The sequence below is a fragment of the Oryx dammah genome, unplaced genomic scaffold (genome assembly GCF_014754425.2).
Source record: "Oryx dammah isolate SB20612 unplaced genomic scaffold, SCBI_Odam_1.1 HiC_scaffold_19, whole genome shotgun sequence".
NCBI lineage: Eukaryota > Metazoa > Chordata > Mammalia > Artiodactyla > Bovidae > Oryx > Oryx dammah.
The window spans coordinates 13559742-13584592 of record NW_024070203.1 but is presented as its reverse complement, the minus strand read 5'-3'; the positions used below and the strand labels follow the sequence as shown (position 1 = coordinate 13584592).

The window sequence follows — 24851 nt, the reverse complement described above, 5'->3', positions numbered from 1 at the left end:
GTGATACAGAACGTGAGCCTGGCCAGTCGCCAGGGGGAAAGGCGACTTCAGGGATCTTTATTGTGTGGGCCCTCCTTCACACAGCCTCCTGGGCCCTGCGGTACTCATACACGCTGCCCCGCTCGGGGAAGGCTAGGGGCTGCAAGGGCGAACCTGGCAGTGGGGCGGGGTCCTCCGGGTCCCCGTAGCCCCCACCGCCTGGTGTGTGGAGACAGAACACGTCCTGTGGAGCAGAGGGGCAGGATCAGCCTGGGCCTGGCGCTGCCCTGCCTCCCGCTACAGGCCCATCCCCACGGGGCAGCGTGTCCATATCGGCCAGCTTGGACCACGGAGCCCGGGTTCTCGGGCCCGTTTTTTTTGTTTCCGCCCCCTATTCTTGCAAGAGCCAAATTAAACTTGGTCTCCGCTTATCTCCGCAATTCCATTCACCCTCTGTAGGATGAGGGCCACTGAGGGTGGGGGAGTGAGGATGGGACAGGGCAGGCCGCAGTTCTTACCCCAGGGTACACGGGCACCGAGGTCTTCCCACCCAGGTTCACTGTCCGGCCGTCCTTCCGGATAAGTAGGTTTAGGCCCCGGGCACCAGGCTCACCCCCTTCAAGAAGAGGCAAGGTGGGAGTGGCCCAGGAGGCAAGGAAGTGAGAGATGGGGGAGGGGGGGTGTTTTAAACGGGAGGACAGATGGGACAGGAGGTGGGTGGGGAACAGACTGCCCGCGGCGATTGGGGCTGGGCAGGGGGCGGGGTGGGGGGGAGGAGGGGGAGGGAACCACTTACCCATCAGGCCGTACGGCTGGAAGGCGCGGCGCTCGGTCAGCACGGACAGCAGCGCCTCCTCGCGGAAAAGCAGCTCACGGATAATGCCATCGCCGCCCCGGAAGCGGCCGCGACCCCCGGACCCCAGTCTTAGCTCGAAGCGGCGCAGGATAACCGGGTACCTGCACGGTCCCGGGCTCAGCTCAGCCCAGCCGGCCCCGTCCCCGCGCCGCCCGCCCCGCTGCCCAGCCCCGTCCCCCAGCCCCCAACCCACCCCGAGCCGTCACCTGCTCTCCAGGATCTCGGGGTCGGTGATGCGCGTATTGGTCATGTGGCTGTGCACGCCGCTGCGCCCGTGCCAACCTGGACCCGCGCCAGCGCCGCCCGCCACCGTCTCGTAGTAGCCCATGTGGGCGTTGCCCAAGGTCACGTTGTTCATACAGCCCTGGCAGGGGCAAGGGGTCGCTGCGCTGGCTGCGAGTGCAGCCCCTCCCCACCGCCCGCAGCCCATCCCCGCCTCTGGCCGCACAGAGCGTCCCCTGGGCCCACCACACCTGGGAAGCGGCGCAGGCCCCGAAGGCACCCAGGATGACGTCCACCACGCGCTGCGACGTGAGCACGTTGCCGCCCACCACGGCCGCGTCGGGGGAAGGGTCTAGGATGGAGCCTTTAGGAATCACCACGCGCACCGGAGCCAGGCAGCCCTGAGGGCAGAGGGCGGCTCTCAACAATAGGGGGGGCGGCGGGGGGAGGGCTGTGGAGGGAAGTACACCACCTGCTCCCTAGGATCAGGCCGACCTTGAGCTGACCTCGCCCGGGCTCACTGAGGGTGATGTGGGCTTGGGGTGGAGCCGCTGTCCCTGCACACAGCACAGCCCCTCGCACCTGGTTGAGTGGAATGTCGCGGCCGACCAGACAGCGAAGACAGTAGATGAGCGCAGACAGCGTGATGGCCCGCGGCGCGTTGAGGTTGCCGAACACCTCTGGCCCTGAACCGCTGAAATCAAACACCGCGCTACCCTGCCCACCAGAGTGGGGGAGAGATCAGCAGTCCGCCGGGCGTGCCCGTGATGCCCGAGGAGGTACCCCCTCCGAAGACTGACCTGATTCAGGTTGATCTGCACTCGGAGTCGGATGGGGGACCCGTCGTCCATGTGGTCCTCTGCAGACACCTCCAGGGGCAGGCCCCGGGCCTGCCGGGCAGTTCCAAAGGCCCGGAGCATGTCCCTCACAGCGAGCTCCGCGTTTGCCTGGTGGGGAGTTCAGCATCAGCCATGTCCCTTCCAGGTGGGCCAGGTGCCCCCTCCTCCTCTGCCCACCCGCCTGGAGGCGAGCACAGAGCTGCCCGCCCTGCTGCCCCCGGCCCACCTGAATGTGGCCCATGTAGGCCTGCACCACGTCCAGGCCATACTGCCCGATGAGCTCGCCCACCAGCTGGATGCCCTTCTGGTTGGCCGCCACCTGGGCACGCAGATCTGACAGGTTGTCGTGCAGGTTCCGTGTTCCGCTGCAGCCTGGAATCTTGCCTGGCGCCCGCAGGGCTTCAGTCACCGCTAAATGGATGGGACCACCACTGAGCCACCTGGGAGTCCCAGGGCCGCCTGGTGCCCTGCTCCTCTGCCGGGGCACTGCAGGCTCCACGTGTTGGCCCAGCACTGGCTCCCTACCACTCTGCTGACTCTTCCCCCATTGGCTGAACCTTCTCCTCACACCCCAATCCCCCAGGGCACCTTAGAATAGACAGGTAGCTTTGCTGTGACCACACATGGGCTGGAGGTAAGGGCAGGGGCAGGGGGCAAGTTCCCCAAGCAAACTCTCCCCACCACCTCCATTCCTCCTGCCCTACCTCCCCACTGGCCCACTCTCCAGCCTTTTCTAGGCCTCCCACCAAGAGGAAAAACCACTTCCCTTACCTAACCCTCCCCCCCAGGGCCCACCACTCGCGGCCATGGCCAATCACTGAAAGAGCATCAGCATGGCTGTCTGTCCCCCCATCCCTGGCCCCAGCAGACCTGGACAAAGACTCCACCCATGGCAAGTAGTACAGGTTTGACCCCAAGGACCACTCCATGCCTCAGGAAAGCACCTCTCCTGAGTCTGGGTCAGGATCTTCTCTGAGGCTCCCTGGCCACCAGGTCCTCTGCCTGCTCATGTCCCTCAGGGGTCCCTGCCCTCTGCCCCCACCCCACACTGACCAAGGCAGCAGCCAGGCCTCAGCCCCTTTATCTGTGTCCTCACACCCACAGCAGCACATGGTCCGGTCACCCATCACCTGTTCTCACTCTGAGATGCCCCTGGGGCTCTCACCCCTGGCAGCCTCACACTGGCCGTCCTGCCCCCAGGTCCCACCAAAGCTGCTGCCTCACCTCCTCAGCAACCACAAAGCCAGAACCTCCATCGTACAGCTGTCCAAACTTCATTCCCTCCCCCGTGCCCAAATCCCACCAGACACCAACCCTGACCTCCAAACCACCTTCACCCTTGTCCCCAGCTTGAGGCTCAGCATCCCCCAAGGCAGGTAGAGCCCTCACCCCACCCCCCCTCCTGGCCTGCAGGACATCCTCGGACCTGCATGTCAGCAGGTGCACCAGCAGACCAGCTCCGGCCCAGCTGACGCCCTTCACAGCTGCCCCGCCACCCACTGCCCTGACCCAGGCCCAGGGAAGCTCTTCAGGAGCCTGCAGCCCCTGGCACCCCTGTTTCTCTGCAGCCCCCAGACCCAATGCAAACCAAAGTGCGAATTATAAACAGAAGCAGCTGCCCACTTGAAGTAGGCTTCTCCCTCTCCTGCACCCTTGGGTGTCCTGGCCAACTCCCTACCCCCAAACCACTGAGGGCTCCCTGGGCCCAGGCACAACTTAGCTCAGCGCCTCTGATTATCTCTGAGAGATACTGTGCAACCACTCTGCGGGGTCACCGCCTGGCTCCCCCAGCCTGGAGGCCAGCCTGGGGGGAGGGCAGGCAAGAAGCAGCCAGGTGTACCAGCCCAGTGCCACTCACCCTCTTCCTGGAAGACGCCCCCCTGCACAAGTTTGAAGGACAGGAAGACCGCGCCCTCCTGCTGCAGGCTGGTGGAGTGGGGGGGCATGGAGCCTGGTGTGATGCCCCCAATGTCTGCATGGTGCCCACGGCTGGCCACATAGAACACAGGCCGCGTCTGACCCGGCCAAAATACCTAGGGGTGAGAGCAACAGTCAGCGGTGCCGGTGGCCCTCCTCCATGGGTCCCTGGGCAGCGCCCCTCACCGGTGTGATGACAGTCAGGTCTGGCAGGTGGCTGCCCCCTGCGCTGGGGTGGTTGCTCAGCAGCACATCGCCAGGGTGGAGATCAGCCCCCAACTGCTGAATCTGAAGCCAGGAGACAGGTGCAGAGTGGGGAGGGGGCAGGGCTGAGGGGTAGGGGGATCAGGGGAAGGGGCCTCCCGAACCTGGAACTGCACCGTCTCCTGCATGGCACCCAGGTGCACGGGGATGTGAGGGGCATTGGAGACCAGCCCCCCGTCGGGCCCAAAGAGGGCGCAGGAGAAGTCCAGACGCTCCTTGATGTTGGTGGAGATGGCCGTGCGCTGCAGGATGCGGCCCATCTGCTCTGGGGGCACATAGTGACCAGATGCCTGCTGGCCCCTTGCCACCCACAGCCCATCCTGGGTACAGAGGGGCAGGGCCCACTGCCTTCAAGGCCTCTGAGTCCCAGACCCAGGACCCAAAGCAGGTGACAGTCTACCTAGACACGTGAGGACGTGGCCAGACGTCTTGCTCGTGCCAAGGGCAACCCTTCCCTTCTCAGCCCTGCCCAATGCCCCCATCAACCCCACACCCTGCCTCCTGCAGTAAGAACCCAATGTTGGTGGCCCCAGCAAGCACCTAGCCTGACCCTGAGCTTGGGTTCCCTGTGTAGAGCCCAGATCACATGGTGCTGGGAGGGCAAAAGCACCCCCCTGCCCCAGACCTGCAGGTGCAGCAGGTCCATCCTGGGGCCGGGGCCACACTGCCTGCCCCATCGCTCAGAGGCTCTGCTTCTGCCCTTACCCCGATCGCACTTTCTCCCTGCACACCCCTGCCAGGCACCCCAGCACACACTGCCCCGCATGCAGACCACCCCCTGCACTGCAGGGAGCAGGCGAGGGAGCAGGACTGTGCAGCCACTCACCAGCGATGCTCATGAAGCGGTGGGAGAAGATGGACAGGTGGATGGGGTCAAGCTGCATGCCCACCATGCTGGCCGTCTCGGCCCCCACAGAGATGCGGATGTCCCCAGTCTCAGTCACCTCTGCCTGGCAGCCTGGCTCCACCAGGATGGTACTGGAGGCAGGGGAGCAGAGGGGCTGGAGGAGCCAGGCCAGACCCCCACCCAGCCAGGTTCCCCACATGCCCAGGCCAAAGAACATCCAACCATGAAGGGACCCAAAAGTCCTCCAGACTCCTGCAGCTGGGGCCAGAGGACCGCCCCACCCACCCCCCCCAGCCAGGGCCCCACAGTTCACCCTGGGCCTCACCCCACACACCCCCACCCCGGCCAGGCCTCAGCCCACCTGTTGCTGTCAATGATGAGGCAGGGCCCCTGAAGCTTGTGCCCACAGCCCAGCTCTCCCAACAGGTACACAGGGGTCTCCTGGTAGCCCCCCTCAAAGTAGCACTGGGTCATCTGAGGAGGGTGCGGGGTGAGCAGGGTTCCAGGCCCAGAGCTCTCCCTGCGTCTCCCCCTCCATTTCTGTCCTCGTGTCCCAGTGGCTGTGGATGGGTGGGGGGGTGGGCACAGGCGGGATCACTAACCTTATCTACCCGGGGAGGCCCACTATGGGCTTTTGGGACATCCTCGAGGCAAAGGCTGCTGCTGCCGGTGCCCCTGACCCGCACGTCGTCCACCACCACCGGCCGCTCAGGAATAATGAAGCCAAACTCCCTCATGTACCTGAGCCCAGAGAGGACTGTCAGGGGTGGCAGCCAGGCCAACCCGTGTGCCCGGACTCCTGGGAGGCGGAGGTCACACACCTCTCCACAAAGGCCGCCCCAAAGTCACCAGCTCGGGGCGAGCGGGCACTGGCCGGGTGCTGGTGGGCAGACACCATCAGGGCGCAGTCTGTGCCCTGGTAGCGCAGGTGCAGGAAGCTCTCAGTGCTGATCTGGGACCTGTGATGGTGGCAGGCAGGGCGCTCACATGGGGGGCCGGGTGGGGGCGCCTCCTGCAGCTCTCAGAGCCCGGCCCTCCCCGACTGCTGCTGACTGGACCCCAAGTGAGGTGGCCTGGTAGCCCCCAGAGCCCCACCTGGGGAAGCCCTGGGCCCGCAGGGCCTCCACACACTGCTCCTCCAGGCGGCCCAGCCTCTGGTCCAGCTGCGCAAAGGTCTCGGGAGCATAGGGCAGGGAGCAGGGCTCCTGTGCCTCATGCACCACGTCGGCCAGGGCCAACCCCAGCGCCGACAGCAGTCCACTGTGCCTACAGGACAAGGACGGCAGAGCGGTGGGTACAGTGTCTCCCAAAGTGGGCGCCCCGGACCCACACACTGCACCCAGACACACCTGTGAATGTGCACAGTGTCCATGCCCAGGGCCCGGGCGATGGCACAAGCATGCTGCCCACCAGCTCCCCCAAAGCAGGCCAGCACGTGGGCCGAGGGGTCATGGCCTCGTGCCTGGGGAACCAGAAGGGGATCAGTGGCCCCCCCATCCACCTGGCCCTCCCACTCCCCCCACAGGCAAGGGCAGCGGTGGGCGTACCTGCGTGAGAGCACGGATGGGCCGACACATGGCCTCGTTGGCCACACGAACAAACCCCATGGCCACCTCCTCCAGGCTCAGTGGGGAGGCTGGGCAAGGCCCGTTGGTCAGGAAGCTGTTGACCTCCGTGGCCACAGCCTCCAGGGCCTTTCGGGACGCCTCTGGGGACAGTGGCTGGTCCTCTCCCGGCCCAAAAATGCAGGGGAAGGAGGCAGGCAGCAGGCGACCCAGGACCAGATTAGCATCCGTCACTGTCACAGGGCCCCCTGGGAGGTGTGCACAGTGTGGGGGCTGGGGCTGTAGGTGGGTACCAGGCATGGCCAGTAGGGGTGGGGCTGGGGGAGGGGCTGGGCTGTGCCGGGCTCTGCTGGAAGGGTCTCAGGGAGAGTATGCCAGCACTTACCTTTTCGGTAGCAGGCAGGGCCGGGGTGGGCTCCCGCAGACTCTGGCCCCACCACGAAGAGGCCGGACCTTTGGAGAGGGGACTGGCGTTGGAGGCGTGCTAGGAGGCGGGTTAGGGAGGTGGGGCTGGGGGTGTCCGCACAGGTGCGGGATGGTGCTGACCTGAAGAAGAGGCGGGAGCCCCCACCCGCTGCCACCGTGTTGATATCCAGCTGGGGGGCCTGGAGGGTGACACCAGCCGTGCTGGCTTCGAAAACATGCTCAAACTCGCCAGCATAGCGGCTCACGTCGGTAGACGTGCCTGGTGGGGGTGGGGAGCAAGGAGACCCAGATGCTGCCCAGCCCAGCAACTGAGGCCCCCAGACCCCACCCTCGGGCCCTCATACCTCCCATGTCAAAGCCGATGACTGGCTGGCCGCCCTCCACCCGGTAGGTGGTGGCTGAGTAACCAACCACGCCCCCAGCAGGGCCGGAGAGCACAGCGCGGGAGCCGCTGAAGGAGTCCATGGGCGCCAGCCCACCGTCGGAGCGCATGAACAGCACCTGCACGTCCTGTGGGCAGGCAGGCGGTGAGGGGCGGGGTGGGGCGGGCCAGGGGCGGGCAGGGAGGGGGTCTCACCTTGAGCTGACCCTGGAAGCCACGGCGGAAGCCCTGCACGTAGCGCTGGATGGTGGGCGTGAGGTAGGCGTCGGCACAGGCCGTGTGCCCCCGGGGCACGATGCGCACCATGGGCATGGCCTCCGAGGACAGCGACACGTGCGTGAAGCCCAGTTCCCGGGCCAGGGCGCCCACCTGCTGCTCATGCTGGGCCCACCTAGGAGGACCGAGCGCCACTGAGACCCAACCCCGCCCGCCGGCCCGCACCCCGTATCCCCGCCCCGCTCCGCCCGCGCCCCGCACGCCGTCCCGCCCCCCACCCTCAGCACTCCGGCCCGGCCCGCGGCCCCCGCCCCACCACAGCCCACTCACGTGTAGGAGTGCATGAGCACCACGGCCAGGCTGCGGATGCCCCGGGACAGGAGCCCTTCCAGCTTCCCTCGCAGGCCCCCCAGATCCACAGGCTGCTGCACTTCCAGCAGGTCCCCTGTGCAGCCTGCGAGGAAGCCGTGGGATCGGGGTCAAAGGCTGTCAGGGCCTGCTGCCCCGCCCCCAGCACTCCGCAGCTCCGTACCTTTCACGGGTGTCCCAGCACCCGGCTCCCCTCGATAGAGCACTACCCGTTCGTCCACTTCCAGCACCTCCTCATACAGCATCTCGGGCATGGGCACGGCCTGAGGGCGGGCAGAAGCTCAGAGGTGGCCCAGGCCTGAGGGTCCTTGCTGGGGTCCTGCGTGGATGGGTCGATGCAGGCTAGGGGATGTGTCCCAGCGGGCCGGTCCACAGCCCCAGGAGACACAGTCAGACGGGATGGTCCCAGGAGACAGACTGGGTGGCCCAAGGAAGGCCCACCCAGGGTGGCTCTCTGCCCCCAGGCATCTGAGTGCTGCCAGCTGTCTGCCCTCATAGAGCTGCTCCATCCCAGAACCCCGCAGAGGGGTGAGGGTCAGCATCCAGGACGCGGCAGAGTGGAGGACAGGCCCAGAACAACACATGGCCACTCAGGGCTGGGGGACGCAGCGTCCCATCGTGAGTGTCCAGAACCTGCTATCGGCTGTGGCCTTGGGCTAGCACTGACCCTTCCAAGGACTGCCCTCCCTGAGGGGCCCAGGCGCCCCAGGGAAAACGCGTTCTATGCAGTCAGCCACCGCTGACTTGGATGAGCTCACCAGGTCAAAGAGGTCTGAGCGGGCCTGGGTGCCCACGTGCAGCAGGTCTCGGAACCCGCGCGTCACCAGCAACGCCACCCGCTCTCCCTGCCGTTCCAACAGCGCGTTGGTCGCCACCGTGGTGCCCATGCGGATGCTGGCAATGCGACTGGTGTCCAGCGGCCGGTCCCGAGGCAGCAGCACGCCCCCCTCCTGGAACCACGTGGTCAGCCTTCAGGCCTCTGGCCCAGAGACCCCTCCACCTGCCACCCTGCCCTGCCCACCTGCTCCAGGACGCGGCGGATGCCCTCAGTGGGGGCGTCCGCATAGTTGGCAGGGTCTTCTGAAAGCAGCTTTAGGACCCTCACGTGCCCCCCTGGGCACTGGGCAAAGACATCTGTGAAGGTGCCTCCACGGTCGATGGCAAAATGGAAGCGCCCCTCCGGGCCACCCATGGTGATGGGGCTGGAGTCCAGCAGCGACTCCTCAGCCGGCAGTCCTGGGAGAACTGGCCAGAGGCAGTGGGTCATCCACAGGCGGGCAGCCCTGAGCAGAGCTGGGATGGGGAGAGGACGGGATTCCGGGCCCAGAAGGGGCCCTGGGTGGAGCCAGAGCTGGGTAAGTCCGGGCTGGGCCTAATGCCCCCTGTGCCTACTCCCCAGTTCCAATGCCCAGGGCTGCGGCGGAAACCCAGGGCCTCCCGGAGCAGGACTTTCCGAGGAGGAGGTGCAGCAGGAGCCCTGGGGCTGGGGTTTCTGGACCCTTTAAGCAGGAAGAAGCACGTGCTTTGGGGGCAGGTGAGAGAAGGTCCACTGCCCGAAGGCTCGACCTTGGAGCAAGAGGGGACGGGGACCGGGCGGAGCCTGCGCAGACGGCCGGCCGGGGTTGGGGCCGGGAGGCGAGGAGGAGAGCGCGGCGGGGGCGATCGGGGGCAAGGGGTGCGGAGAGGAGCGGGGAGGGTCCCCACCTGGCCTGTCGGCTCCGGGTCGCTCGCCGTCCGTTCGGCAGCCTGCCCGCGCCCGCCCCCAGCCCGGAAGCGGGACCCGCCCCCCGCACGACCGGTCCCGGCGCTCCGGGCTCTCCGGTTGCGTCAAGATCTGGCGGCCCGGAGCCGTCCCCTCCCTCGGCTGCGAGCCATCCCGAGTACGTGGGGGCGGGGCCGAGCTGGGCCGGAGGGCGGCGGGCGTCTCCATGCCGATCCCCGCGGAGGAAGCGCTGTGCCGGCGCGGCCCCACCCCGCGGCCCGACCCGCGGGCACCTGGGCTCGGCGGCCGCCCGACCCTCCGCCGGCTCGGAGCTCGCTGGGCGTGGACGCCCCGGGAAGCCTCTTCCAGGCGCCCCGGGAGAGGGGAGCAGGCTGCCCAGACGACCTCGGAGTGCGCCCCAGCGCGCCGCGGTTGGGGGGAGCGGGGGAGTCGGGGAGCGACGCGGGAGGCTGGAATTGAGGGCCCCGGCAGCCAGGCCTTCGAACCCTGGAGAAAGCCTTCGCTCCCCACAGGCTCTGTGGGCAGGGGGCCCTCCACACCACCCTCCCTGGCCGACCCTGCGGCACTCTGGCTGATGTCGCCAGACAGCAGGTCAGTCCCGTGACCACGGGGAGGATGGCTGCCCCTCCCCTGCGTGCTCCTCTGTGGACTGAAAGCCGCCTGGCTGCCTGCCCAGGTCTGAGGTGGACTCAAGCTGTGAAGGGCTCTAGAAAAGGAACGGTGGGGGATAGGGGGCTTCCCAAGAGCAGCAGCAGGTGAAGGGGCCCCCCTTACCTCAGGGACTAGGTAGACAGGGGGCCAGACGGGTAGGGACATGGTCCACACCCTGGCCCCCGTCCCACCCCCGGCTTTGCACTCTCTTGACCCTTGCTGGTCTTTGAAGCTGGTCCCAGGAGGAGAGGGGGAAGTGGGCTGCTTTAAGGGCGCAGGCTCCAGGCTGCACCCTGGCTGCGGCGGGGCTCCCCACTGACTGGCCTCTAGCTGCCTCAGTGTCCCCCATATGTTGGGGGGTTGAAGGGCAGCCACATGGCTCCCTCCCTTTGGTCTGCCTCCACTGCACCCGCTCCAGCCCCCCCTTCCTCCGCAGCCCCTGTCAGCACCTGACAGGACATGGCCCAGGGACGCAAGGGGCCCCCACTTTGCTACACGGCTGAACTGGTGGAGCCTGCAGCCCCCGCAGAGTCCCCGGCCCAGCGCACACCTCTCTCCACATCCTTGAACTTGATGGTTCTGCGCCGGGGGAGCCGGGGGCCAGCGGCCACCTCAGCCAGGAGCCCGGGGCCACAGAAGCTCAGGCTGCTGCCCCGGTTCCTGAGCACCAGCTTCAGCTCCTGGTTCTCCTGGATGAGCTGCACCAGCCGCCGCAGCTCCTCGTTCTCCTGTGCCAGCCGCTGGATCTCCTGCCGCAGGCCCTCGTAGCTGCTGAGGAGGGACATGCCCGGCAGCGGTGGGCAGCAGCTGCTGGCGGCAGGCAGGCTGGCCAGAGGGCAGCGGACCCCGCCATTGTGAGGTCAACGGCTCCCTACCCCCCACCGCAGCCACATTCCGGGGCTTCAGAGCCAGCACCCAGCAGTTCCGAGCACCCTGAGCGGGGCACCCCCCAAACTCTGGCCTCTGGCTCACGAGTAGGGCCCAGATCTGCCCCACGAGTAGGGCCCAGATCTGCCCCAGACTTGGGAGTCCCTCCCAGAAGCCCCTCCTGGTGGACAGAAGGTTCTGGGTCCCAGCCTATCATGGTGGTATTGCAGGAAAGGAGCTGAAAGATTCAGGCGTCCCTCCTCCCCACTGGCCACCCGCTGCTCATGCCAGGTTGTGGGGCTGGGTCCCTGGGTACAGTCCCAGAGGTGGTGGTGGCCAGCACATCATCTGAAGGGGGCAGGAGGGTGGACGTTTGAGCTGTCCTGAGGGAGGGGGTGTGTCTGGCCCAGCGGCAGCAGGAGCTGGACTAGCCTCAGAGACTCTGGCGGGTCAGAGCTTGGGGGCGCTGGGTAAGCCTGCAAGCACCTTAGGGTAAGCACAGGAAGTCCTCCCGTGCGGATGGCAGGGAGAGTCATTGTCCCATGAAGGACAGGCACCCCAGATGCACCACGTTCAGGGCCACAACCTCAGGGAACAGGGTGGGGCAGGTAGCAGGGAAGCCCCAGCAGACAAGGACGGCAGTTTCTGAGGGCAGGGGAGCCCCGTCAAAAGCAACGACTGGGTTTGTACTTGAGAACATATGAAAGCCTTCCTTCTTTCTCCCCATGTGTTTTCTAATGGGATTGGTTCTGTGTAGTTGCCATTATTTTGAGTCATTTCTTCCATTATGATTTATTTCATGTTGTTTTTTGCATTTTGCGGGCCTGCTCACTGCAGTTTCCACTTGTTAGCCAGTAGTGCAGAGGAACCTAGGAAAGATGAGAAGACAAGGCCTCCTCCCCAACAGCCACCCATGGTTCCGGGGGTCACTCTGGGAGGGGCAAGCTCCCACCAGCCCAGCTCCCCCAGACCCCGCCCAAGGTGAGAGGCCAGGGGGAAGGAGTAGCAGCTCCATAGCACAGCGGAGCAGGCAGACTCTTCTGGACGCCAAGCTTGGAGTCAAGGACAGTGGAGGTCTCAGTGAGAAGTTACCTAAGGGTTCAAACACATTACCAGCAACGTGAAGGCTTAAAACAGCAGACGTTTATTCTCTTCCAGCTCTAAAGGCCAGAAGTCCAAACTGAGTCTATGGGCTAAAATAACAGTTCCTTCTGGAGGGTCCTGGGGAGAGTTTGTTCCTTGCTGTGTCCAGTGGCCAGCACTCCCTGGCTTGAGGCTGCCTCACTCCACAACTCTGCCTCCAAGGTCACCTCTCCTGCTCTTCTGCACCCAAATACCCCTTTGCTGCCACCTTGAAAGGACCCTTATGTTTCCATGGGGGCCCCCTGGATACTCCAGCACATGCACTCCTTCTCAAGACACTTAGCTTAATCATATCTGCAGAGTTCCTTCTGTCACAGGTGACATTCATGGTCTCCAGGAATCAGGACCCAGCTATCTCTGCAGGTATTCTTCAGCCTATTATGCCGGCTGGATGTGGGGCAGACTTGAAAGTGTTCCCCAGGTGTACCCTGATTCATCAGCAAAGGACAGCTCACCACTGGCTTGGGAGCTGAAGCCAAACCTTTGCTCAGCCAGTGGCTGAATGCTCCGCTGACTCAGATGCGACTTCTCAGCAGCTGAGATTGACTGTAAGGGGGTGGGGTGGGGGCGGTGAGGCGGGGGGCTGAGTAGTACGTCAGAAGCTGCTCACCGTGGAGGAACATACTCCACAGAACTGCTCTCGACAAGCCCCGGAACTAATGAACTAACAGCAAAGGCAACAAGGCCAAGGAGGAGCTGCTGGTTACAGCCCAGAGTTCCTGCAACAGATCAGTAACTCTGCCAACTGGCCACTGACCGCTCTTGGGATAGGCCACCGCTGAGATGCATCTGTGCTGCCCGGGGGGGTCTGGGGCAAGGGCCAGATTCACTGTGAAGTCAGGAGGCTCAGGATCCCTCCGGGTCAGGGCCTCAGCAGAGTGTTCACAGGGCTGCACACTCTATAAAATTTCCAAAAGCATGTCATCACAGTGAGGTTAATTCTGTCTCTTCCCACTGCACCCGGCATTGTGTCACTTCTTCCCCTGCTGTTGGGGACACGTAGGGGCATGGTGGGCTCTGCTCAGGCAGGCTGAGGTGGGAGCAGCCGCTCCCTGGTGTCGTTCAGGTATTGCTGTCATTCTGGTACAGAAGGGACTCCCAGGAACAGTGCTGCGCGTCACCGACATAGGGCTGATGGAGTTGGCTAATGTCTTCAATTCAAAAAACCTCTAAAATGTGATAAACAGCCCCTAAAGACCCTGAAATCTTAGGGCTCATATGTAAATCTGATAGGTTTTCTCAAATTTAACAATTCTGAGAACGTACACAATATTAGATAAAGGTAATTGATAAAGCTACCACCTGGTAGCTCAGATGGTAAAGAATCTGCCTGCAACGCAGACCAGGGTTTGATCCTTGGGTTGGGAAGATCCCTTGGAGAAGGGAAAGGCTACCCACTCCAGTATTCTGACCTGGAGAATTTCAGGGGGTCACAAAGAATCTAACACAACTAAATGACTTTCATGTATTCTTGCCTGGAAAATTCCATGGGCAGAGGAGCCTTGTAGACTATAGCCCGTGGGGCTGCAGAGTCAGACACAACTAAGCAACTAACAAACACAGCTAAAGGGAGATGATTGGACGGCATCATCGATTCAATGGACACGCGTCTGAGCAAACTCCAGATGGTGAAGGACAGGGAAGCCTGGCCTGCTGCAGTCCGTGGGGTTGCAGAGTTGGACATGACTTAATAACTGAACAAGCTAAAGGGGCTGTTACCTGAAAACAACTTTACTCCCAAGCTAGTTAAGTTATAAAAATAATCTTTGATTAAACATGTTAGAGTGGAGACTAAACTATCCTCTCTCTATATAGAAGGGGACATCATGAAAGTGTCACCATCTTAAGAGGCCATCAGATTTTGTATCCAAAAAGCACAGCGGAAACATGTTAGAGAAATATATCAGGAAGTTAATTGAGGACATTATGTTTGTTTTTTGTGTTTTGTGATGTTTGTGATATCGGTCAACTTTAAAAATCTGTGTTGAGACCTCCTTGGTGGCACAGCCAGTGGTTAAGAATCCACCTTCCAGTGCAAGGGATGCAGGTTGAATCCCTGGTCAGGGAACTAAGGTGCCGTGTGCTGCAGGGCAACTAAGCCCTCAGGCTGCAAAGACCCAGTGCAGCCAAAAAAATATTAGTGTTCCGTGTTAGGACTTCTTTCCTCACTCTGTTCCCTTAATTTTGGATATATGATCTTGTCCTCCTTAAAAAGGGCCCTGAGATGGCTCTCCTTCAGAAGGCAGCTGCAAAATTGCTGTGTCTGGGAACCTAGGTTTCAGGAGGGCTCCTGCCATTGCCCAGTGAGAGGAGCTCAAACCTCAACTCTCTGTACAAACAAATGTGCTTTATGCTGAACCCCCTCCTTTCTTCTTTAGGAGTCCAGGTACATCCAGGCAGAGGCCTATGACTGTGACCAGCCCCTATGAACACCCTGGGCCCTGAGTCTCCAGTGAGCTTCTGTAGTGGCCAGCATGTCATGTACCATGTTGCAATTTGTTGCTGGGTGAATGGAGAGTGTCCCCTGAGATTCTTCAGGGAGAGGACTCTGGAAGGAGACACCTGGTTTCCTCTGACTCTGCCCCAGCAGGCTTTTCCTTTTGATTTTCATTAACATCCTTTCCCTTGAATCCTGGTCATGAGTACAATTCTGTGTGCTGAATTCTGTGAGTTCTAGTAAATAACTGAATTCAGGGCCACAGCTGCTCTTGGGGATCCTCAACACGGCTCCCAAATCTGTATAAGCTTTATACCCCTCAAACCTGAATCCACCCAGGTGTGTATGCTGTGACTAGAACACAAGGGCCAGAGAACCAAGGGGTTCTCATTCCTGAAGTGCCCGGACCTTAAACCAGAGATACTACTAGGGGTGGGGGCGGGGGAGGACACTTCCATGAGGGGCACAGTAAGGCATGCAGTATGAAAAGAACAGCCACCCCCCCCAGTCACTTTGGGCTCCTTAGGCCCAGAACCAACATTATTCTGATTATCCTGAGCTGCTAGGGCCTACCATGCAACAGGCGGGGCACCCAGGGGCTTCCACCTGCGTCAATGGACTACAGCAATCTTGACCTAGTAAGAACAGAAACACGAAGTGTCCACAGTGCTGAGAATAAGCCCTGTGTGACTCCACTGGTAACCTGCTCAGTCCAGCTGGAGCCGAGAGTGAGGGCACTGAGCCAAACAGAGGATGACGGCCATGGCCCAGGCGCAGTAACAAGGCCTTGTGCAGCAGTATTCCAGACCACCTCGGAGGGGTCACTGTGCCTGGGACTTAGGCCCAAGCCCACCACAGCATGTCTGTTCCACCTGCTCTTCCCACAGCTTGACACTGAACTGCTCCTGTGGGCGGGGAGGGGGGACCATGTCACCTCCCCTTGAGCCTGGCAGACCTTGGTGACTGCCTTGACCCACAGTCTGGCAAGAGTGACACTACCTGACTTCTGGAGGCTAGGTCTTAGAATGCCACAAATACCCACTTTGTCTTGGGAGGCCACCTTGGTGCCGTGTTTTGCAGAAGCCCAGGCTGGATGGAGAGGCCACATGAAGATGTGCTGTCTCTCAGAGCCTCAGTTGAGCCCTGGCCAACAGCCACCACCTGCCACCAAAGACATGAGGAAGGAGAGGCCACATGAAGATGTGCTGTCTCTCAGAGCCTCAGTTGAGCCCTGGCCAACAGCCACCACCTGCCACCAAAGACATGAGGAAGGAAGGCTTCACAACAATGCCAGTCATTGCCGGTCACCAATGACGACAGACAGGAAAGCCCCAAGTGCACACCGCCCTCAGCCGCTGTGAATGTCGCCTCCCTGTGGTCAGTGTCACAGCCCTGCTGATTTATCCTTCCACGTTCAAACCTGAAGCATGGGATCTGGTTTCTAAGCACTGCAGAGGGGCTGAATAATGCCCTAAGTTGTGTCTGACTCTTACAACCCCATGGGCTATAGCCCACCAGTCTCCTCTGTCCATAAGATTCTCCAAGCAAGAAGACTGGAGTGGGTTTCCATTTCCTTCTCCAGGGGATCTTCCCAACCCAGGTCTCCACTGCAGGTTGATTCTTTACCAGCTGAGCCACCAGAGAAGCCCGAATAATGCAAATGAGGAGGGTAATGAGCTCCCTGATGGTGACCTTGACCACCAAGCAAAAGGTATCTGGAAACAGGAGGCAGCTGTGAAGGAAAACATCTCATCCCTCCTCCTGTGAGCCCCTCTGCTGTTCCAGGGCACTTGACTGACATCAGGCCAGGAAATGCAAGAGGAATGGCAGTAACCCTCTGAAGGGGGAAAGATTATGTAAAAAACTTTTAACATTTATTCCAGGTGGGAGAGGAGGGAGAATCTAACTCCCACACAGCCTTCACTCAGAAAGTCACTGCACTGGGGTTCTATCCCCCAGACCCCGGGAAACACATCCACTGCCCACAATGGGGTGGTTGCTGGGTACACTCTACTTATTACTTGATACTCGTATCAACCAAAAAACTATGAGTTCCACAGGATTACTTGGACAGATTTTATAAAATATTTTTGAGTTAAATGCAAAAGTGTATGAAACAATCCCATGAAAAAAAATAAGAGTTCCAAAGGCCACAATACGGCTGTACATGTACAACTGCATATACATGTGTCTGTGTGTGACTTGGATGTAATTATGAGTGTGAAGAAAAACATGGAGCCATTTTTTAAGCTATAGTAGATAAGGGGATGCGTGCAGAGAAACAAGGCAACATGGAAAACTGAAACTAAAAAATCTGACCATGTGTACGTACAACATGTGTCTGCTTTTTTTAAATGGACAAACGTAAAAACTAAACGGTTTAAAGAAAAAAAAAAAAAAGCGAACAGAGAGTGTATCTCAGCTTGGGAGAAGGCCTGCATTTATGACCGCGGAAGAACTTAAGACCAGCAGTGGCGGCTATAGCCCGCAAACCTCGAGAGAGATGCCAAGCGTCAAGCAGAAGTAAAGCGCGCCAGCGGCGCGGGGAGCGCGGGCCTCAGTGGAGAGGCAGAGGGAGAGGCGGCGGCGCGGCAGGAGGCCCCCACCCCGGGTTCCGGCACGGGCCCGGGCCGGCGGCGACCAAGGCGGCGTGGGGCGGGCAGGCCCGGATGGTAGAGGGAGCCGCCCCCATGACCAACCCGGGAAGAAATGACACGGCGACTCCACGTCCGGCATCCCTCCAGCCCTGCAGGCGCGAGTCCGTACCCCAAAAGGCCACAGGGGTCCCTCCGCGCGCCCACAGCCGCAGTTCCGCAAGGACCGGAAATAAGATGTGGTGCCTTCGGGAACTCTGGGAGAATCGCATGGGTCCGGAACCGGAAGTTGGGGTCGGTGCCCCGGAAACCGTAGTCCTGGGGAATCGGAAGTGGGGAGTCAGTTCTACCGGGAAGTGTAGTTCTGCCGAGCGCTCAAGCCTGGCTAGCGCCCGGGCGGCATGGCTGGGCTGGAGCTCCTATCCGACCAGGGCTACCGAGTGGACGGGCGGCGCGCTAGTGAGCTGCGCAAGATCCAGGCGCGGATGGGTGTATTCGCGCAGGCCGACGGTTCGGCCTACATCGAACAGGGCAACACCAAGGCGCTGGCGGTGGTCTACGGGCCTCACGAGGCGAGTGGGCGCGCGCGAGCCGGGCTTCCTCCGGGGGCGGAAGCTGCAGCTGTGAGGGGTTACCCGGCTGAGTAGAGGCCTCGGGGGTGAGGCTGGCGCGCGCCGCCTTGTGAGGCCGCGGCCAAAGTCCTAACAGTGTCTTGCACGACGGTCTCTGCCTTTCTCGAGCGCTCGCCACTCCCCTTTGTTACTCCTAAAACCGCCAGGGCCGCTCCCACTCACTCCCTCACCGCTCAGCTCCACTCCGACGTCACCTCCGGGTGACACCTCACCCCATCCCACCCCAGACCACCTTACCTACCCTTTACAAGTCAAGTTCCCTCCTTTACATCCACACACTTAGCTGGTTTCCCGCACCCGCCTCCTCAGACATCAGTTTATCTTATTTCTCACTGTTTGTCTCCTCACTGGAACATAAACTCCGTGAAGACAGAGAGTGTTAATAAAATCGCTTGGGTTTATCACCACTCCAGCGCTGGAGACTTAAGGCCAGAGAGGTAGAAGTAAGCATGGCACTCTTGCAGAGCAGAAGGGCTGGTGATGGGGAAGAGGGGCGGTAATTCCAAATGAGACTGAGGGGTTTCTAGGGAAGCAGGAACTCAGGACCTTTGTAAACAGGGAAAAGATCTAGGATTTTTATCTCACGCGTGATGGGAACCCTTTATAAGGTAAGCAGTATATGTATTGTGCAGAGGAGGTAGAATCAGACTTGATATATGTAAACAGATTCTCATACAAAGGAAGCATGGGTCGAGAGAGAGGACGAGTCAAGAGGGGAAACAGGGAGGCCTGTCAGGAGAGAGATCCAGGGACGATGGTGGCTTAGAGCCTGGCCCAATGGCCCTCCCTCGGGCTGTGTTGTTTTGCAGGTAAAGTGGTTGCTTGTTGGGATGTTGGAGGTAGAGGGAGGAAGGGCCTGGCTCATGTGTTCTCCCCCACCCTACTCCAGATCCGAGGCTCCCGGGCTCGAGCCCTGCCTGACCGGGCCCTGGTGAACTGTCAGTACAGTTCTGCAACCTTCAGCACAGGGGAGCGCAAGCGGCGGCCACACGGGGACCGCAAGTCCTGTGAGATGGGTCTGCATCTGCGTCAGACCTTCGAGGCAGCCATCCTTACACAGCTGCACCCACGCTCCCAGATTGACATCTATGTGCAGGTGAGCAGGCAGCAGCCCTCAGCCTGTGGAGGGGAGAGAGAAAGGAGGGATTGGGATTCAGCGGCTTGAAAAACTGATGCCACTGGGGGGTTCCTGCAGGTGCTGCAGGCAGACGGCGGGACCTACGCAGCTTGTGTGAATGCAGCCACGCTGGCAGTGTTGGATGCGGGGATACCCATGCGGGACTTTGTGTGTGCCTGCTCAGCTGGCTTTGTGGATGGAACAGCTTTGGCAGACCTCAGCCATGTGGAGGAAGCAGCTGGGGGCCCCCAGCTGGCCCTGGCCTTGCTACCAGCCTCAGGCCAGATTGCATTGCTTGAGATGGATGCCAGACTGCATGAGGACCACCTGGAGCAGGTGCTAGAGGCCGCTGCCCGGGCTTCCCGGGATGTACATACTGTACTGGACCGTGTGGTCCGGCAGCATGTACAAGAGGCCTCTGTCTTGCTGGGGGACTGAGCACATGGCCATCCAAGCCCAGAATAAAACCTAAGCACCTTCCACTGTACTTTTATCTCTTCCCCACCACACTTCCTTGCCCTTGGATCCTGCCCTGGTGCTGGCTCTAGCAATTACTAAGGGTCCGCCCCCCAGACATACACTACACACCCCTTGCAGCCTCAGTCCTGCTCACCCTGCTCATCAGCGTGCTTCAGGTGAGCACCCTGAAGAAGGGGGATGTCCCTGGATGAAGTGAGCAGCCTGGGCCAAGAAGGGATTGAGGCAGCTGGGCATTGAGACACAGTCTGGTATAACGAGCCATGCCCCAGGACCATGGAGTCTGTCATTCTCATCCCAACACATCCAGAGTCCTGAGCACAAGTCCTGAGGGGTGGCTTTGGGTATTCACCATGGTCATGTGGGGGCCGTGTCCCACATCCTCTGGATTGTGGCTTGGACTGAAGGGTCTCTTGCCCCCTAGGAGCCTTTTGGGCCTGTCCTGCTACTTCTCTTGGGCTCCAAAAGTGCAACAGACACATAATGTCACCTGGAGTCTTCTCAGTTCTGACCCTAGGACAGACACTGCCTGCTGCCCCACCACTGCACCTTCCTCTTTCAGGCTCCCCCTTCTTCCACCTCAGACTTGACTGAGCCCTCACCACCAGGCCTTGCAGCCTGAACCAAGGGGCTGCTCCTTCTCTAATATCCCAGGCACCTCCTGGCCCAGACAGGGGTGCTTCCCACTTTCTACTCAACACACCCCAGCTCCTTTGAAACCCTTTGGCCAGTAGTTTCATGCACCTTCTTCCCTGTGGTCATCCGACCCCAATGATCTTGGTTCTGGACACATGCTTGATTCCACTCGGCTGGTTTTGGTTACCTACATCCATAGGAATGGACCCGCCAACGCCTTGGCCTCTCTGTCTGCAGAAGCCCCCTCACATCCTACCACGGCTGTTAGACCGGTCAGTGCCAGTGGGAGCACCTTCAGAAATCTGGCATCTATGCTCTGATCACCGCTTCCGCTTTTACTCCCAGCTGCCCTATTCATCACTCTTCTCTGATTCCAGTTGGAGCCGAGCTTTCTCGGGCGGCCGGTAGTCTTAATTGCCTCCGGTGCGGCACACTGCGGGTAGCCTACCTGGAGGCCGCTCTCTCTGGACGGGCTACGGGCTGGGGAACCCAGACCCCCCTTCGCTCCTTCCACTGCGGTTCTGCTCTGGGCATGCGCAGCAGCGCGAGGGCCGTCGGGACCGGAAGTACGGGCGGGCGCGGAGCCCGGGTCTGACAGGAGCGGCGCGCGGGCTCGGCTGCCGTAATTGGCAGTGGGAGCGCCGTCCCGGAGCCGCCCGGCCCTGCTATGGGCCTCCTGTCGGACCCGGTGCGCCGGCGCGCCCTCGCCCGTCTCGTGCTGCGCCTCAACGCGCCGCTCTGGTGAGGGCGGGGCCCCTGGGGCAGAGGCCCCTCAGACCGCTCGCGCCCGTGCCCTCCCGCCCACCGGGATCAGTCGGGGCCTCAGGCTTGGGGCTCAGCTCTCCCGTAAGGCGTCCCGGGACTCGGTCCAGGTCCCGCAGATATGCCCTCTCCACTCCCAGTGCAGAGACAGAGGCAGGGCCTCTAACGCTCTGGTGGTCCCTCCGTCTCTCTCCCCGCAGCGTGCTGAGCTATGTGGCGGGCATCGCTTGGTTCCTGGCGCTGGCTTTCCCGCCGCTGACCCAGCGCACTTACATGTCGGAGAACGCCATGGGCTCCACCATGGTGGAGGAGCAGTTTGCGGCCGGAGACCGTGCCCGGAGCCTTGCCCGGGACTTCACTGCCCACCGCAGGAAGTCGGGGTGAGCGGCAGAGCTATGGTTATCAGAGAAGCAATGTCAGTCAAGGCCAGTGAACTCTGCTCAGAAGCTCTCTTTGTGTCTCCAGGGCTCTGCCAGTAGCCTGGCTGGAGCGGACGATGCGGTCAGTGGGGCTGGAGGTCTACACGCAGAGTTTCTCCCGGAAACTGCCCTTTCCAGATGAGACACACGAGCGCTATGTATTGTGGGGGAGGGGTGTGCCTGCGACCGTGAAGCACCTTGAGGGGGCGGGGGGATGTCCTGGGGCCAGAGCAGTCACTGGTGGGCATTTCTAGGACTAGAAGGGGAGGCTCTCAGCCGCCTCGAGTGCGGTCGTTCTGAGGCTCCCCTCCAAATACTGCGTGCAGATGGTGTCGGGCATCAACGTGTACGGCATCCTCCGGGCACCTCGCGCTGCCAGCACGGAGTCCCTGGTGCTCACCGTGCCCTGTGGCCCTGACTCAACCAACAGCCAGGCTGTCGGGTTGATGCTGGCTCTTGCTGCCCACTTCCGGGGTGAGGCTCAGGGGCTCCTACTGGCAAGAGAGGGTTTGGCCACCTTCTCAGACCCTGCTGACCCGCTTCTGGTCTCTAGGGCAGATTTACTGGGCCAAAGACATCATCTTCCTGGTGACAGAACACGACCTCCTGGGCACTGAGGCTTGGCTTGAAGCTTACCACGACGTCAATGTCACTGGTGGGTGCTCTTGCCTGGCCCTGGCCCCTCCCAGGGCCACTGTCCTCACTGGTCACTTGTTGGCAGCTCACTCACCTGCTTCCACAGGTATGCAGTCATCACCCCTGCAGGGCCGGGCTGGGGCCATCCAGGCAGCTGTGGCCCTGGAGCTGAGCAGCGATGTGGTCACTAGCCTCGACGTGGCTGTGGAGGGGCTCAATGGACAGCTGCCCAACCTGGACCTGCTCAACCTCTTCCAGACCTTCTGCCAGAAAGGGGGGCTGTTGTGCACGCTGCAAGGCAAGGTAGGGCCACCTGCTTGGGTAATATGGGACCTGTGTGTTGGGCCTATCTGACTTTGTCCCCAAATCTTCTAAGCTGCAACCCCAGGACTGGACCTCAATAGATGGGCCACTTCAGAGTGTACAAACGCTGTTGCTCATGGTTCTGCAGCAGGCCTCCGGCCGCCCCCACGGTGCCCATGGCCTCTTCCTGCGCTACCGCGTGGAGGCCTTGACCCTCCGTGGCATCAATAGCTTCCGCCAGTATAAGTATGATCTGGTGGCAGTGGGCAAGTAAGTGGCTTCTGATCTCCCCTTTGCATGCTTAGGGCAGGGTAGTGAGTGGGTGCCTGGGGGTCTGGCCGTCTATGACCCTGGCCCACACCCGACAGGGCTCTGGAGGGCATGTTCCGCAAGCTCAACCATCTTCTGGAGCGCCTGCACCAGTCCTTCTTCTTCTACCTGCTCCCTGCGCTCTCCCGCTTTGTCTCCATCGGTCTCTACATGCCGGCCGCCGGTTTTTTGCTCCTGGTCCTCGGTCTCAAGATATCCTTTACCTCCACTGTCTGTTTGTGGCTGGCTTCAGGTCCCCCAACTCTAGGCTGGGGAGAGCTCTCCATCCTTAGGGCGGGGGAGTAGGAGTGAGCCCTGGGTCCCCCACTGGGCAGAGCCCATCACACCTCTCATCAGGGTCCTTGACTTAGCCACGCTCTGGAACTGTGGATGCAGCTGCATGAGGCTGGAGTGGGTCCTGAGGAGGCTGGGGAGACCTCTGGGTCCAGTCCCCCCAACTCTCCAACACAGGTGATGGTTCCCCTCCTGCTGTTGGGGTGAGCTTTTAGGGTCCCAGGTGGTAATTACTGCTGCTGCTCAGTCTCAGCTGCAGAGGAATGGGGAGGGTCCTTGGGACTGCCGTAGTCCTAGGATCCATCTCCAAGTGCCCATGTGCCCTGCAGGGTGTGGGGCTGGCCTCGCTTGTGGCACCCTTGCTGGTCTCCCAGGCCATGGGCCTGGCACTCTACGTCCTACCAGTGCTGGGTCAACACGTGGCCACCCAGCACTTCCCCGTGGCTGAGGCCGAGGCCGTAGTGCTGACGCTGCTGGCCATCTATGCAGCTGGCCTGGCGCTGCCACACAACACCCACCGGTGAGGAGCTGGGCTGGGTGGTTGTGGGCAGGTGCACCCTGGATGTGCAGGTGGCTGCCTCTGAGCCCCTTGCCTTGCAGGGTGGTGAGCACACAGGCCCCAGACAGGGGCTGGATGGCCCTGAAACTGGTGGCCCTCATCTACCTGGCACTACAGCTGGCCTGCATCACCCTCACCAACTTCTCTCTGGGCTTCCTACTGGCCGCCAGCATGGTGCCTGCTGCTGCCGTCACCAAGCCCTCTGGGCCCCGGTACGTGCTGCTCAGCCCCCACTGCAGAGCCTGCACCCCTCCCCACGGGTTCCACCTCACACGTTCCTCCTCCCCGCCTGGTGCCTCTGCTCCCCCCCAGGCCACTCTACACTGCCCTGCTGGTGCTGACGAGCCCAGCAGCTACACTCCTGGGCAGCTTGTTCCTGTGGCGGGAGCTGCAGGAAGCACCGCTCTCCCTGGCCGAGGGCTGGCAGCTCTTCCTGGCTGCACTGGCCCAGGGCGTGCTGGAGCATCACACCTACGGCTCCCTGCTCTTCCCGCTGCTGGCTCTGGGCCTCTACCCCTGCTGGCTGCTCTTCTGGAACGTGCTCTTCTGGAAGTGACGGAAGCAGCTAGGAGTTCCCCATGTTCTCTTCTTCCTAGGAAATAAACAATTCTGTTTTAGATGTCCTTTGGGCTCCTGGCCTGCTGTCTGCTGTGTGTGTGGGGCCACAGGCCCTGTCGCAAGAAACTGCCTGCAGGGCCTGGCACCCTGCTCGGCTGCTTCTGGTCCACTTACCATGTGGCAGGAGTGAGGGCCCCAGTGCCAGCCTTGGGAGGAGAGCCTGGGTGGACACTCAGACCTGACTGCAGCCCCAAGTGGACTCCCAACGTCGGGGGTCTCTGTGCATCATGGTCCAGTGCTGAGCAGGAGGAAGCATGGCAGGCAGCGCTTGGGGGCCTGATGGGAGCTGAGGTGCCCAGAGACCCCCACGGCGCCATCTCCAGTGCTGGAACTAAGGGGACACGGGAGGCCCCGGGTATGGGGAATGTCGGCCAGAACTTTGATATGGGCTTGGGGTGTAGCAGGAGGAGCCCCTCTCCCATTCTGGGAGTGCCCACGAGAGATGGGACAGAGATGGAGCCGCTGAGCCCACCCAGCTCCACCCAGAGCAACAGCCCAGGACAGGGGCGACCTGAGTACCGAGGGGCAGGGCACTGACGCGGGGCTGCACAGAGGCCTCAGGCTGGGCCAAGCCTCCTGAGAGGGACTGGGATGTCCAGTGCCTGTTGGGGAGGGGAGGAAAGCAAAGTGGGCCGTCTGGTGATGCCAGGGCCGCATGAGGCTGAGAGTTAAGGTGCCCTGCCAGTGCAGCGAGCCCAGCACAGTCCTGTGAGCCTCAGTGCTGAAAGGAGCTCACCAGCTCCGGACACCCTCCCGCAGCACCACATCCTGAAGTGGGGTGACCTGGGACCA

General features: G+C 61.6%; 3 protein-coding genes and 1 long non-coding RNA gene across 4 annotated transcripts; 2 read left to right on the top strand and 2 right to left on the bottom strand.

Moving 5' to 3' along the window:
• Nucleotides 1–13: 13 nt before the first annotated feature.
• Nucleotides 14–9683, bottom strand: OPLAH (5-oxoprolinase, ATP-hydrolysing). Its single transcript, XM_040261563.1, has 27 exons — nt 9587–9683; nt 8904–9127; nt 8641–8832; nt 8046–8145; nt 7844–7967; nt 7493–7688; nt 7260–7425; nt 7036–7174; nt 6875–6942; nt 6472–6737; nt 6274–6386; nt 6020–6190; nt 5746–5883; nt 5527–5665; nt 5286–5398; nt 4904–5055; nt 4182–4342; nt 4000–4101; nt 3755–3929; nt 2123–2307; nt 1858–2004; nt 1640–1774; nt 1309–1458; nt 1042–1199; nt 776–936; nt 498–595; nt 14–223 (listed from the first exon to the last, which is right to left on the bottom strand). The coding sequence occupies exons 2-27, from the start codon at nt 9072–9074 to the stop codon at nt 77–79; spliced, it is 3867 nt and encodes a 1288-aa protein (XP_040117497.1). The 5' UTR covers nt 9075–9127; nt 9587–9683; the 3' UTR covers nt 14–76.
• A 7924-nt stretch (nt 9684–17607) lies between these two features.
• Nucleotides 17608–24056, top strand: EXOSC4 (exosome component 4). Its single transcript, XM_040261562.1, has 8 exons — nt 17608–17869; nt 18819–19025; nt 19125–20900; nt 21122–21301; nt 21387–21995; nt 22083–22549; nt 22648–23653; nt 23754–24056. Exons 1-3 carry the CDS (start codon nt 17699–17701, stop codon nt 19482–19484), a joined length of 738 nt encoding a protein of 245 aa, XP_040117496.1. The 5' UTR covers nt 17608–17698; the 3' UTR covers nt 19485–20900; nt 21122–21301; nt 21387–21995; nt 22083–22549; nt 22648–23653; nt 23754–24056.
• LOC120878744 lies at nt 18503–20687 on the bottom strand. The gene is made up of 2 exons (XR_005724626.1): nt 20452–20687; nt 18503–19048 (listed from the first exon to the last, which is right to left on the bottom strand). It is a non-coding gene; the product is annotated as an uncharacterized LOC120878744 (long non-coding RNA).
• On the top strand, nt 20711–24064 carry GPAA1 (glycosylphosphatidylinositol anchor attachment 1). The gene is made up of 12 exons (XM_040261561.1): nt 20711–20900; nt 21122–21301; nt 21387–21498; nt 21667–21814; nt 21894–21995; nt 22083–22279; nt 22353–22549; nt 22648–22801; nt 22964–23059; nt 23212–23402; nt 23483–23653; nt 23754–24064. Exons 1-12 carry the CDS (start codon nt 20827–20829, stop codon nt 23995–23997), a joined length of 1866 nt encoding a protein of 621 aa, XP_040117495.1. The 5' UTR covers nt 20711–20826; the 3' UTR covers nt 23998–24064.
• The last annotated feature ends 787 nt before the right edge of the window (nt 24065–24851 follow it).